The sequence below is a fragment of the Procambarus clarkii genome, chromosome 51 (assembly GCF_040958095.1).
Source record: "Procambarus clarkii isolate CNS0578487 chromosome 51, FALCON_Pclarkii_2.0, whole genome shotgun sequence".
Lineage (NCBI taxonomy): Eukaryota > Metazoa > Arthropoda > Malacostraca > Decapoda > Cambaridae > Procambarus > Procambarus clarkii.
This window is the reverse complement of record NC_091200.1, coordinates 21,527,308-21,543,318: the sequence shown is the minus strand read 5'-3', so window position 1 is coordinate 21,543,318 and position 16,011 is coordinate 21,527,308. Positions and strand designations below refer to the sequence as shown.

General features: G+C 39.3%; 1 protein-coding gene across 2 annotated transcripts in view; it reads right to left on the bottom strand.

Moving 5' to 3' along the window:
- Positions 1–1,403: 1,403 nt before the first annotated feature.
- The window catches only part of cpx (synaptic transmission protein complexin), a 331,955-nt gene continuing 317,347 nt past the window's right edge, over positions 1,404–16,011 (bottom strand). The window contains exons 6-7 of one of the 2 annotated variants that reach the window (XM_069304076.1): positions 12,940–12,963; positions 1,404–9,088 (exon numbers count right to left, since the gene is read on the bottom strand). In XM_069304076.1, the coding sequence (XP_069160177.1) occupies positions 9,069–9,088; positions 12,940–12,963 (44 nt within the window). In that variant the 3' untranslated portion in view covers positions 1,404–9,068. The remainder of the gene's footprint in view (positions 9,089–12,939; positions 12,964–16,011) is intronic. The other variant, XM_069304077.1, reaches the window with a different exon arrangement.

The window sequence follows — 16,011 nt, the reverse complement described above, 5'->3', positions numbered from 1 at the left end:
TGTGATTTCTGCGTGTAAGTGCAAGTAATTTTAGCCTAGTTAATCTGAGCCTAATCTAGCATGAGGTCATGCCAGAGGATAATGTGCTCTCAAAGACATGTCTTGTCATGCCTGTGATTTGATCAGTTACTTTGAATTACAGATTTATTTTGAAGTCTTACTATGGTTCTGCTGCTCAGTTTTGACAATTCACTTTGAATCTACAGCTCTGTGGAGAGTTTATTTTAATTATAAACCTCTCTTTAGAAAAAACTTTGACTCTAAAACTCTCTTTAGAGAACTTTGACTCTAAAGCTCTCTTTAGAGAACTTTGACTCTAAAGCTCTCTTTAGAGAACTTTGACTCTAAAGCTCTCTTTAGAGAACTTTGACTCTAAAGCTCTCTTTAGATAACTTTGACTCTAAAGCTCTCTTTTAGAGAACTTTGATTCTAAAACTCTCTTTAGAAAACCTTTATTCCACAGTTATGTTGTGAAAGCATATTTTGATTATACTCTCGTGTGCGACACAGACTAGTGATTGACGGGGAGATATCTATGTCGGAGGTATATGACCTGTGATATCTGAACTACTTCAGCCGTCCAGTGTGGTAGTAAAGAAAACCATCTGTTATACAAAAAATTAACATTCTTGAAATAAAGGTCTTCTAACAGAATTGGTTTACATTGAAAAAAACTTCCGTTTACACAAGAACATTATCGTCTGAACTCACCTTGTCAGCATTCTTGTGGGAGAGAGTAGAAAGAAAAACAAACGCAGCATAGTTTTGGTATCTTTCTTGTTCGACATTGTGAGCGACAGCATGGCTTTGACTTCTTGTATGATACAGTGAGACGCAGCATTGCTTTGACTTCCTGTATGAATCAGTGAGAGACAGCATGGCTTTGACTTCTTGTATGATACAGTGAGACGCAGCATTGCTTTGACTTCCTGTATGATTCAGTGAGAGACAGCATTACTTTGACTTCTTGTATGATACAGTGAGACGCAGCATTGCTTTGACTTCCTGTATGATTCAGTGAGAGACAGCATTACTTTGACTTCTTGTATGATACAGTGAGACACAGCATTACTTTGACTTCCTGTATGATACAGTGAGACACAGCATTGCTTTGACTTCTTGTATGATACAGTGAGACACAGCATTGCTTTGACTTCTTGTATGATACAGTGACTCACATTATTGCTTTGACTTCTTGTATGATACAGTGAGACACAGCATTACTTTGACTTCCTGTATGATACAGTGAGACACAGCATGGCTTTGACGTCTTCCTTGTACTATTCAGAAAAACAGGAACAGTAAAACACAGCAGAGTTTCATTTATCACAGTGAAAAGGATCAGTGAAACGCATCATAATTTAATTCATCACAGTGACAAGGATTAATTAAAACGCAGCGTGTTCTTCTGTTTCTTATTTATTACAATAGTGTGACTGCAAAGGGAGTGGCGGGCTTGCTCGGTGAGCAGAAATAAATAAAGGGTTGATTTACCAACTGCTTACATCACAGGTATTTTTTTTTATTTAAAACATCGGTAAAACTACCTAAAGAAGGGCTCCACTACCCATAACAATGATAAGAACTTATGTGCTAAAATACGCTTGGTTCTCGCTTCATTTTTTCTCCTGTAACTGTTAGGAAAATCAAAATCTGAATTAGGATGAAGGATAGGGGTGGGGGGGTGGGGTGGTTGGCTTGATCAGGATATGTTTCCTGGATATTGTTATACTTGAAAAATTGGTTAATTACACTACGATTACCTCTTTAGGATATATATAAACCTCCTCCACTTTCTAGTTTTTTTTTTTAAGAAACGTGTGTATGATTTCAGCTAAATGTTAACCTAACATTGATAAAAATCAGATAGAAGATATAGAGACTAAAAATAAATGGAATAATAATACAAATAATGTATTCTTGGAATACATTATCGTCATACAAGTGTATGATTTTTAGCTGAATGTTAACGTGGATAAATGTCAGATAGAAGGTTCATTTACTAAAATGTAGCAATAATAATAGTTACAAATAATAATAATAATAATATTGTGTTCTTGGAAGATGAACTCGCATTTAGATATAATGTCACTGTCCAAGACTGGGATAACCGTTCACCAGACCCAACAACATACCAGGTCAGTGATAATCACACAAATAAACGATCTAGTATCCATTACAATCGCCAGGACTATGCAAGCATCCCACAAAGGGTTCTCTCCCTTCATTAAGGGGCAAATCCCTTGATTAGGGTTAAAGATCTTTGACTAAGGATTAGAGCAATTGATTAAAGGTCAGAAAGGGTCAGAGTCATTAATTAAAGATCAGAGTCCCGTGATTTAAAGTTCAGATCCCTTGCCTAAAGATCAGGGACCTTAGCTAAAGGTCTAGGTCCTTGATTAAGGGTCAGAGCCCCTTGATTAAGGGGTCAGAACCCTTGATTAAGGTCCAGAGCCCCCGACACGGTCACCGATCCAATAACTCCGTAACAAAAATTGAGAGACATTTGGAGACCAGGTGAAGGGCTTATTTGATTTTTATCAGTAAAACCAAAAAAAAAAAAAAATCATTGTTAGGAGAAAATCATATTGAGAGGAGAACAGTGTAGGGGAAGAAGGGGTGGAGGGGGAGGTAAGGGAAGGGGGAATACATAGGTGAAGGGTAGGAGTATAACGGTATACCCACAGAACACACTTTGATCATACTATTTCCTACCAACTATTCTTTAGTCCGGTAAATTTGAGAGTTCGAAGTGAAAGGGGAAAGCTTTGTGAAATTTTTTCTAAGAGAGATGATGCATATACTTCCTAGAGAACAGAGAGTCACAGCAAGGCTTCTTCATATATAATTTGTTTTCATTTTTTAACAGTAACGGCGGAAATGAAAATGAAACAATAATAATTATAACAAATTCAATGACTTTTTTCCGATTTTTTCACATTTTCTAAAAACCGGCTTCCCGATCCACGTTTTCTATTTTAAGTTGCTAACCTTACGTAATGATTTATGGTAACTCTTCAGTTTATAATTATTCACTCGTGGTCACAATACACATGCACAACACTGACAGTATAACAGAGATATATAGGGGTCACTCTACAGAAGGAGGTCATACTACGCGTATATCAAGAGATAGCGGTGCATGGCTCATAGGTCTTCAAACATACTCTCATGGGCGTGTATAAAGTTGCTTATATTTAGGTTCAAAGATTACAAATGAAATGACTGCCTTCTACATCTACGACTTTTCCAAGGAGAAGAAAACTAATCATCCACGAAAATGTCTTAACAATACTTTTTACTATCAACAGCAGATGAAAGGGAAAAAAACAACACAACTAATTTTAAGACAGAGGAATAGAGTTGCCCAGCAAACTCAAGGCGGTGTGAGGCTACATTCACAGGCAAAGCGTTCCTCGAGACCTATTGTTTGTGATATGAATGGTGAGAGCAGGAGAAAGGCTGGTGCAGGCTAGGAGGAGAGTATCGATGGTGGCGTTATGGTGGGTAACTGTTTTTTTCCTTCTAAAATTTCCAATTGTTTGACGTTTTATAAGATGGTTCTGCTGGATGATGGCATCTCAGATTGGTCAAGAAAATGAGGACTATCAATTTGGTCACTTAGAAATTGCCATGGCTCTTTAAAACTCCTCCAAAACATTTGTTTCTCAATAGATTTTTCTAGTTTGATGCAATTGTTTCTATTACTATAGAATGACAGAACGGAGCTTTAAGACACTCTTCTTTCTCTTAAATACCCCATTATTTTGAACCTAACCTTCGAGCAAGTTCCATAGTAGTTTAATCTATTTTGTTTCGATGAGTAGTTTGAGCTGAGCAAGACAAGTGGGTTGAACCAGGCAGACTCGCGTCCTCAAATGCGGCTATTTACGTTCCGCAGAAAAATAATTAAGAAGCTTGACTCGAAAGGACCTATAGTAAACAGTTAGTTTTCTGCCACCAGGTAAGTGCCACAGTTTTCTTATCAAACCTGTCATCAATTTTATGATTTGTTTCGACCCTAAGACAATACACTCCACAAGACATATACATAAATGTTTATAAATCAGGTAAGAACATCCGCCCTGGACAAATACCTTTCCTATGCTCAAGTGACATTAATAGCCAATCAGAACAGCACTCTTCTAAAGGTCAATTAATTTTGCCTTCTGATTGGCTTGCCAAGGACCAAGGGAACCATAAAGTGAGCTCCTGAAGGAAGTTTCAAGACATATTGGTTATTGATTTGTTCAAGAATTTAAAAAGTAACTTTCGGCACGTTACCCGTGCTTAGAGGGCAGTTATTAGTTATTACTACACAAAAACTTTAATATTTCGGCAACTGGTAAGTGGCCATGATTGCTACCCTCTAAGCGGAGCTCACTTTGAGATAGAGAGGGAGAGAGAGAGAGAGAGAGAGAGAGAGAGAGAGAGAGAAAGAGATAATATAGCGAAATTTAGTGCAAGAGAGAGAGATTAGAAAATAGAGAGAGAGAGGTTAGGTTAGCTCATTTAGTTCCTACCAGATTACAATCACTAACAACCATAATTGACTAGTAGTATCAGCCTATCAAATCAACAACAACGGTAGATAACAACGAGGGTCAGAACAACTGGTCTAGATGAAAAGGAATGTAGGGCATGATTCTGGCTTCAGTAAGCAAAGTCTATAAATTTATATTCTCATTTTCGCGGAAGAGAGGCCACCACAGATATTCACAGGAACGGATATATGTATGGATATATTATATATTGACATGCTTTGGTATATCATATATATATATATATATATATATATATATATATATATATATATATATATATATATATATATATATATTTTGATCGGATATTAAGTAATATTTGTTTTCCTTTTGGATTTTCCCAAAACAGTATTTAGCGAGTTATAGGTTTACGTAAAACTGTGACTTAGGAAGTTATAAGTTTGAAGGAGTATATTGAGATCGCAGAGAGGAAGTTTAAGATAATCAGTGTTTGGAGTTTGTTTATCATAATTCAGCGTCCTTTGTTTTCCTCATGTCATCTCTATTTACAAGGCCTATAGTGACGACCAGGTTTTCAAGCGTGAAACATGCATAGGCGTCAATATTTTGTTTTGTTATCACGTAGAGATAACGGCCCTTTATGATGCCATATCGAGAGGCCTTACCCGTCTCTATGGAAGTCTAAACTTTAGGTATACGCCTAAAATCACTTGTAATCACACACATATATATATATTATATTTATAGAATTTTTATCAGGTTTTTTCTATCATTTTAGCTGTGAGTATTTTTTTTATTTTTTTACAACCCCAGAATTTAGTTTTTTTTTATATATATAAACCCCAGAAAGTCGAGGTTGTTTAGGGTAGTTAAGTTTTAGACTGCATACGAATAGAAGAGGAAGCCAGAGCTGGCTTCACAGTGCAAGGAAGCCAGCGTTCGCTTCACACTGCGCAGGTCCAGTCAGCGCGCAGTGTGCGGCGGGGAGCGCTTGGCTTCCTCACCTGGGGTTCAACATGGACCAAGTACCCATCCACTACGGTCACCTGGGAGGGGGCACCACCACATCTGCAGCCTTCCCTGAGGCAAACCTTCCCCTTGCATATGTATATTGTTCCTTGGAAAATTTACCGCAGGAAACCTATTCAGATTAACAAAAAAAATGTCCCCATGGTTGCTAATCGGTTTAACTACTTATAACTCTATATCATTCAAACAGTTCTGAGATTATCAGATATCGGAACAAATCTATATATAACTAGAGGTGGGATCTCTCGTTTTCTCTCTCTCTATATATATACATATACACAAAACACACATTAAACTGCATCAAAAATTCACTGCTGGTTGTCCAAGACAGAAATACCCTTAGAGTGAATATACAGAGACCAAAACACGGAAACCCCCCATTTAAACTCAGCATCAGACAACCTGCAGTGCAACATATATATATATATATCGACAACTTGACGCTTGTCTGGGGGGGCGAGCCAGTCTGCTGTGGTAAATACAAGGCTGTTCACCCCTTTTGTGAACTACTTGCGAATGATCTGATTCTTTTGTCACGATACATCCAAGCAGTAATAGTATGGGGATGTTTTAACGGGAATATATCTGTGTACACAGCTGGGGTTTAATTTAATCCCCCAAAACACCGATCAGAAAACAGCGAGCGTGAGACTTACCGGAGCTGCGGAGATAAGGAACAAGCCACAGGAAAAGAATGTCTCGGAGACGTTATATGATAAACGGAAAACATTTTGAGATGATTTAGTCGATGAGGACTTATTGATTCATAGGCATTAGCGTGCATAGATAAACTTCTGATAGACAATGACTTACTTAACTTGCAAATTTACAACATGTGTTGACCGTAACGATTGTTTAAATATTAAGTTAAAGACTCGATGTAAACATTCACTTTACACGCTTGGCTTAGATAGGCTTTTCCATTATATGGATTAAAAGGCTTGTAAACATCTGTGAATGCCTCTGTGGTAGCGTCAGTCCCACCAAGTGAGAAGCAGAGTAGCATGTTAGCCGCCAAGGTCACACGTTATATTTACACAACATATACATGATTCAAACAAGAAAAATGACACACACAAAACAAAATCGTCTTGAAACTTCGTGAAAAGTAAAAGATATAATTGACTTAAAAAAAAGTATACGTTTACAAACACGATTAAAAAAGAGGAGTGTGTGTCGAGATGAGGAATTCTCCAGCAGATGGGGTTGCTTACGTCACCAGTACGATGACGTTCACCATTACGGTGACGTGGCAAGTAACATGGGTCGTCAGTGACTGTGCACGAATACGTCACGATGGCGTCACGGGTAACGTGGACAGTGGGTGACGTCGCCAGGTACCCGTTGTTGCTCAAGCAATCTCTGGAAACTTTCACCAGTTGATTAAAGGAACAAATTCAGATTGAGAACTCTTCCTCAAGACGCACCAGTCGTACAATACATCCGACATTGGTGCAGGATTGGTGACGCTAGTGGTGACTTGGCTGGTGGTGCTAGTAGTGACTAAGCTAGTGGTGATTAGGCCCGTTGTGCTAGTAATGACTATAGGCCGGTTGAATTACGAGAACGATTCGTACAACATTGGTGATATAAAAATACCCTGCTTAGTATACCTACGACGTAAGCCATGTGATGGATTGCGTCGTGTAAACCTCCAATTGGCTTATATTTTGTATCCAATGAATAAATCATTTCGTCATAAGAATGATTGCATAGTATACATAATTTTTTTGGTTTAAAACCTAGAGGTTAATGTACAGTTTGTGAAGCCGAAATACTGACGCGTCGGATGTATTGCACACAAAGAACACAAAGCTCTCATACCCCTCAGAACATGTCAACGGAAAAACAAAACAAAGCCAAAAAAAGAGAGAGAACATATATGATGATGAACACAAACGCTGGTAAACAGACTTGCTTTGACCGAACACGAGAGGTAGCAATCCCAGCCCTGGCCAACAGACAGGCGCTGGTAAATGCCTTACTCTTCTACATGCGGTCAAAATGAGCTCTGACCTTAACATAGCTTCAGTTGGATGAATAGAACTTAAAAACCTCAACTTCATTTTTAACACATAAATAAGCTAGACGAACGGAGATTTCGATGATCGACGATTAAGTTGGGTCACACCGCATTAACAACTTGAACTTAGAAGCTGGCGCGCTAGTGCGTGTCCTGGCCTCCGGGGGGTGGGGGGAGAGGGGGAGGGTGTGGCGTCGGTGGGGTGGCGTCGGAGGGGGTGGCGTCGGAGGGGTGGCGTCGGAGGCCTCAACAACCATCCTCCCACCTACCTAACGAAAGAGCAGAGAGCAGACACCGCGTATGAAACATGTCAACTGACTTCGGTCTCATAACTGACGTGTTTTGTTTTAAAGTTCCAATTTTTTTGTTTATCTGCTCTATTTTTAACTTTTATATTTAACATTTTATACAATCATGATTTCCACACTCGCTAGCCGAGGGTATGAATGATGCCAGGGAGCGGGTATTAGTGCAACTAACCTGAAGCAGTTAACATCTTTCACCGCGTGCGCTTAACCGACCTGCTGGGAGTATGTAACTCCGTATGAAAAACAGGGTACATTGTTTTAACGATCTCACTCAATCATGTGGTACAGCATTCATAAGAAACGGTAAGGGGAGGGAGGAGGGGACAGGGGGGAAAGGTTAACTATATACAAAATCTCTATCAAGGGGAAGCCTCGTATTCAGGCAGACTTTCCACTTGAAGGCATGTGTTCAACGTCAAAAAACTGAGGTCGTAGTTATCAACTACGACCCACACTACCACAACGCAAGGAGGGGGGGGGGCGATGAGGGAAGGGGGGGGAGAGGGGATTCTTGTAACCATATAACAAGTCATAAAAATTTCTTAAGCCATATGCTTTATTTTTCCTTTGGTGGCATCTTGAGTGCCATCTCTACACTTAACAAAAATAAAGGTTCTCTTTTATTCAGCAATATTTGGTTAAACGAAAGCGTGAACTACGATGCACCTTAACTAATGATATTTTTTTTGTTATCTTCCGTGGACTTCACACATTAAGATTCATCTCTCTTGTGGGTCCTCACAGAAACCAAATCATTGTAAATATATATATATATATATATATATATATATATATATATATATATATATATATATATATATATATATATATATATATATTTTAGACGTTCTTGTTCTTCGTTAACACAGAACGGAGGCAGAGCTTCAGTAACTGCTCTGTAGAGATTCCAAACCTGGAGTGGTGTTCAACTAGCTTCCACGGCTTGTTCACGGTGATGGATCCTTTTTTAGAGGCTGATGATGATGTCGCTGCTGCTGTTGTTGTTGTTTGTTTGTTTGTCCCGGAGGTGAAGACAGGAGTACCGCTGCCAGGAAGGGGGATGGATGGGGGAAGGAGGAGAAGAAAATCGCAGGGGGATGACACGCGTCGCCTTAGACAGGAGACGGTTTTAGGCCATTTATGTTGCATAGCGGCGGGGGGGAGGGGGGGGGGGACGCCCGCAGAGTGACCTACGGTGAGGCCTTACTGCAGAACGCACTTGCCTGCCGGAATGGAACGCATGAGATTAGTTAGGGTCATTAGTAAATCAATAAATAAATCAAACCAAAACAAGAGAACAAGAATCACCTAAATCAACATAATTCCAAAGTTTCATATCACTACATGTCAATTCTGGCATCTTGATTTTTTTGCTTATTGCTCTGGGTGACGTGAAAGATTTTATTTGGATTACCTCAGCAATATTATCACTAATTTGGTAATGGTATTTTTTTATTTTCAGTAATTAATAAGAAACAAATAGTTAATTATTTGTACACAAGAGTTTGGGGACATATATGAATTTGATGTGGGGAGTGTGATGTGTGCGTGCGTGTGCATTTGAATTGCGTGTATGATGTGTGGCCGTATGTATGTATACATGTGATGTGCGGGTGTTGTGTCCGTGTAATGTACGCGTGAGATGTGCATGTGTATACGTGTGTGCATGTGTATAGGTCTGTGCATTGATGCCAGTGTTTGCGTGCAATTTGTTCTTGTCTGTTTTAATGACTGTAGGTGCGTGTGTTTGTGAGTCTGTATGTGCTTGTACATGCATGCATATGTGTGTGATTATATGTCGTATCTAGTAGCCAGACGACTAGGCCTTGTAGCCACCTTAATAGGCCTAATATTCAAAGGCCGTCATGACAAGCAGGCAGATAAAATTTTTTGGGAATTTTTAAATATCACTTTTTCGAAATTTGCTCACACTTGAAGATATTAACATATTGATTACTTAATTTTAAATTTACATAGGCCTAGTTTTACCTGTGTTATGCAGTATTAAGAAGTAACCGGCATATTTAGGCTTGGTCAGGCTGCTAAGTTAGTTTCAATTAAGACTAAAAATAAATTTGCTTTCATTTATTAATTTAAGCATAACTCTGAATCCTCAAGTTTAATATTTCACAAACGATAAATTGTTAACTGAATGATGATCATCGGGCAACTCTGGATATTAGGCACAATATGTATACATTTATGTGTATAATCTGTGAATACTTATGTAGCTGTATGCGTTCTTTTAATGTGTTTGGGCGAGAATGTTACTTTTTTTTACCATTTTAAATACATTTGAAGCTGAGTGTTCAAAGTTTAATAAAAAAATTAAAAATGCTGCTAAGGCTTACACTGTGAGGCAACACAAAAGGCTTGGAATATAACACTCGGACAGTTCTACAAGACACACGTGATGGCAAATACTGTACAGTGCTCAAGAAAAGTTCAAGCAGATTTTTGAACAATTTGAAAAGGAACTGAAAGTGCTCCTACTTAAAAGGATTTTTATTTTTATTTTTTTTGTTAGTTTTAATTATCTGTGAAGAATGCCATATATTTTATGATTCATTCTGAAGGGAAGTGTTTAATAATATATTTTACATCTATATTTTATAGCACATAAATTATTAGTCATTACATAGAAATTGACTATACAAAAAAATAAGACAAATTTACGAAGAAAATAATTACCCACGAATAATATAAATATAGTAAAACTAATGCGTAGATAACTTACATCTACGAATCAAGGAAAATAAAAGACAATTAAGGAAAATATGACAATGAAAGCGAAGAGCAAAAGTTCTTGAGAGTTGTGACAGCAACGCGTAGCACAGCAACACTAGAGACGGTACGGAGTGAAACATTGGTACACATACACGCTGGTACAGGCTGGTACACGCTTATAGGAGAAGGGGAAGGGTAGGAAGAAATGGGTGATAGGGGAGAGAGGGAGAAAGAAATAGGGAGGGCGTGAGCAAATGAGGGTAGGGAGGAAGGGAGGGAAGGTGTGAGGGGTTAGAAAGTGGGGGAGGGGGGAGAGGTAGGGTAGGAAGAAAGGAGGAAAGGGGAAATGAGGTAAGCATTGAAAAGGGGAAAGGGGGGGGGGGGAGTGAGCGTTTTGTAGCGTTGAGGCCAATCACTAGTTACATTCAGAGCTCTATACTGAGAGTAACACACTCACGCACACGCGTACTCGTACACACGTACACGTGGACCCGGACACGTGGACGCGGACACGTATACGCGCACACACACACGCACATGCGCACACATACACACACACACACACACACACACACACACACACACACACACACACACACACACACACACACACACACACACACACACACCCGAATAGGAACAAACATATACAATAATATATAATATAATATATATTGTATATTATATATATATATATATATTATATATATATATTATATATATATATATATATATATATATATATATATATATATATATATATATATATATATATATATATATATATATATATATATAAAGTAATTATAGAGTTCACGACAGAAACTACGGTTCATGAGAAAGGAATCTTTAGGTAATAGAACGTGTATGTGTGTGTGTATATATATATGTGTGCATGTATGTATGTATGTATGTATGTATGTATGTATGTGTTTATGTGCATTGGCGGGACACATCTCCAGTTCATAAACATCTCATTTTGTTTTGTTTTCTAATTTACAACTCTTACTGATAGTCATAAAAAAAACCCTTAAAGTGCTCAGTTTGTACACAATACGTAAGGCTACAACTTCTTCATGGGACTACGAGCACCGTATTATTGACCTGACTGAATGAGAGATTCTTTGTTTTTGTTTACAAGGGAGTTTCATTCAAGTAGATGTAATATTGGTGTATTTAGAATGAAAGATTCAGATTCTTTCATAGCTGTGACACACGGCGAGCAGAGAGAGAATCAGACCTAATGAACATCAAGTTAAGATTGTAAGGTATAGTTCCATGCAGCAGCAATGGTATAGTTAGACGTTTCAGAGAATAGTTTAATTTAGCAGTTAGCGAGTACTACATGCCCTGTGAGAGGGCCCCTCGAAGGTGGGGGCCAGAGGCAGCAACAGCAGCGTTAGGTAGATAAGTAGATGAGTTATAAGTTCGTAGGTAAGATGAGTATAGCGGCAGCTGCAGGTATGGGGGTACACGGAGAGCACAATGGCAGACAAACAACAAAACAACGATACAAAAATATCTTAAACACACGCAGGGAACACTGTGGACACGTCAAAACATATGAGCGGGTGGGGGGTGTGGGTGGGGGGAGGCGGAGGGGGGAGGGGGGGAGTGAGAGAGAGAGAGAGAGAGAGGAAGGATCTGTGCTACATTCGATCCATAGAGAAATTTCACATGGAACTACGACAGAGCCAGTGAAGGTCTCAGTGAGGAATAAGTGTAGGACTTGAGTGTGTGTGAGGAATTCTGATACTCAGTCTCTCAATAGATAAACACGACACTTGTGGAGTGTTAAGTTTTAAGAAGCAACACGACAGGTGTCTATCTGCTGAGACACGACACACGGCTGTCGGAGTTAATGCAGGGCGGCCACTAGACTTCTGCTGTGTGTGTGTGTATCTTTAATTCAGGTACTCCAGGACATAGACTCATACATGTATGTGTATAGGTACAAGGAAAAAGTCACAATAATAGAAGACTTAACGAGGGGAGAATATTCTCCTGAGAACAGGACTTCATTCTCTTGTTATTCTTCTACAACAATGATTTTTTTCCCTTTCACTTTTTTTGTCCACTTTAGGATTATATCCACAACACATATATGTACATATTTCCCGAGTATGTGCCGGTGTGTATGTAGGTGTATATATATAAAAATGCATTTCCATTTAATATGTTTGAAAATACTTGGGGGCTCGTTACGATCCGCCCTGCATTACACGTGCATTGAAGAGCTTGACTGAGTTTCGACTATAGAGAGAGCTGAAAGGTTAGAATTTTTTTTGGCAATCAGCTTATGCAGAAGAGCTAGGTCACAAAACAGGTGAGGACTTCTGCGACTTACCACCGCTAAGAATGTGAAATTTTTCTAATTTTTTTTCATGAAGGGGGGGGGGTTATGGGGGGAGGGGAGAGAAACAAAATGAAAAATCAGTTAGTGTCATTTCGTAGTGACAAAAATGAATTAAAAAAAAAATGATTATCATATATATGTCAATGCTGGAGATCTTGATTCTTTGGGACATCATGTAAACAGAACCACACCGTCAATCAGGATGAACCTGTCATGAACTGGCCATCAGACGTCCATGATGGAAGAGTGGTGTTGGGTGACCCTCAGGCACAACAGAGAGCTATATTATGAAAGTAAAGCGGTCATATGGGGTAGATGAGTCGCCTAGTGAGGATTAGTTTCACTGAGTGGACTAGCTACAGTCATATTGGGGGTGGCTGTGTCACATAGTGCTCATGAATCTTACTGAGAGAGCCAGTAACTAACAGAAGGGGCTGCTTCAACTATCATTTGTTGTTGGTAGATCTGAATTGACCAGAAACGCATACAATGGAGACGTTAAATTGGGTGACATATTAACCTAGGGTAAGCCAGTTCTGCAGGCGATGAGTCACAATAACCTGGCTAAAGTATGTTGACCTGACCACACACTAGAAGGTGAAGGGACGACGACGTTTCGGTCCGTCCTGGACCATTTTCAAGTCGATTTGAGAATGGTCCAGGACGGACCGAAACGTCGTCGTCCCTTTAGCTTCTAGTGTGTGGTCTGGTTAAGCCATTTCTGTTCACTTGAGCAATTACAATGAGTGGAATAGTCCTCTAGTGTTGATCATATATGGAGTAATCTTGCCATGTAGGGTGGACCAATCATATGTTGCGTAGGTCAGTCAGTCATAGGTCCTGAGCCAATCACACTTGAGTATATCATTCATACAGGGGTCAAGCACTCATCCACTCATGTTAGGTAAGCCAGTCGTGTAGAGTGAGCCATTCATGTATTGATGGCCAGTCGTCTGCGGTAGACTGGCCATCTTGACACACACACACACACATACACACACACACACACACACACACACACACACACACACACACACACACACACACACACACACACACACACACACACAGGGTGATGTATGTAGTGCCGACAAGTTTTCCATAAACTGATGGCAGCTGTGTCATTCTGATCTGTTTCTCGTACTGAGTGCGACAACTTGGCATACAGTACACGCCAGATTGTCACATAGCTTGGAATCAGTCAGTCATATGGTGTGACTGACAGGGATGAAACATGGGCCATTTATGTAAAACAAAAAAAAAACAATAAATCCTGTGGCAGTCTTTTATATAGACTGTGCCAGTCTGCTATATAGAATGTGCATGTATGTCATTTAGAACTGCAAATTCTCCAGAAAGCTTGTGAAAGTCTGTCACATAGTGTGCTAACATGATTTATAACTTATGTCAATCAACATATGACAATCTGTCATAAAGTATCATGTGCCGTCACATAACATGTGCCTGGCTGTCATAAGGCGTGCTCTTGTCTGTCACGAAGTGTGTGTGTGTGTGTGTGTGCCAGTATGACATTATAGTGAGTGCCACTGTCATTCGGAGGGATCCTACCAGTCACATAGGCTGTCTTGTCTCCTGGAGGGTGACAGTCTATCCTTATCTCATGGGACAGTCTATCCTTATCTCATGGGACAGAATATGACATTAGACTTGACAAAACACCCACACAAGGAAAGGGATATATAAATGAATTCAAAACATATCTCTGAAAAAAATATTCTAATCTTAAGCATTTCTCTAAAAAATGTATCATGCATTTCTTAAGAACATTTACATCAAACATTTTTGTCATTTCTCAATATCAAGAAAAAATGATCAATATATGAAAAAGTATCTTAAGGTTTTGATTGAATAGATTACTCCTTGTGCTTAATATACCTACGACAACTTGTAACACTGAAAAATCATGATTATTATATATATATATATATATATATATATATATATATATATATATATATATATATATATATATATATATATATATATATATATATATATATATTTTTTTTTGTTGTTGTTGCTGTTACTCTTCTTCTACGTCCCTAAAAACAGCTCTTGTGCATGTATAGGGCGTAGAGATTAATTTAGTGCTACACCGTAGCACTAAATTATCTCGGTAACAGGCTATTTTGGCTTCATCAACTTTGAATTCTTATGAGATGATTGGGAAAGGAAAGGGGACAGGGGGAAATTTCCTCCTATAGAATACATATATAAAATGTTGATGGCACTCCTTCTCCTCTACTTTACTGAAATCCTCCTCTGCTCCTTTGAACTCCTCCTCCTCCTCCTTGCATCTCTGCAACACTTGCGCCCTTCTCCAAGATCTGCAACACCTCCTTTTTAGCGATCTGTGTCTAGTATATTTACAAATTTTCTTCCGAGTGTGAAGAATGTACTTAAAAAACAACAACTTTGTTTTCAGTAAGTTTAGAACGAACTTTGAACTTCGAATTTCTGGATGTGTAAAATCCACTTAAAATTTGGATTTATGAATGTGTTGAATGTTCCGTTATGAACCATAGTTTCTTTACCAATCAGGCAAGTGAAACGTTTAGGTTAAAGACGGAGAATGGTCAGGTGATCGAACAGTGACTGGTTCACCCAATTGTTTGCTAGTGCATCATCACGTCAAAGAGGTTCACTTACCCGAACCCCAGCACCTATGGTGCATGAACCTCTCTGACGTCAGGAAGCCTTATCATACTACTGAACCAGTCAGCGTTCGTTCACCAGGACGCTTTCGATGTCACCAGGACCCCCTTCTATGTCACCAGGACCCCTTCGATGTCACCAGGACCCCCTTCTATGTCACCAGGACCCCTTCGATGTCACCAGGATCCCCTTCGATGTCACCAGGACCCCTTCGATATCACCAGGACCCCCTTCGATGTCACCAGGATCCCCTTCGATGTCACCAGGACCCCCTTCGATGTCACCAGGACCCCTTTGCTGTCGTTACTAGGGGTTGAAGCAGGGGAGTGTGTAGGCGAGGAGGGTTAGGGAGACAAGTCAAGAAACAATGTGTCGTATCTTACAACA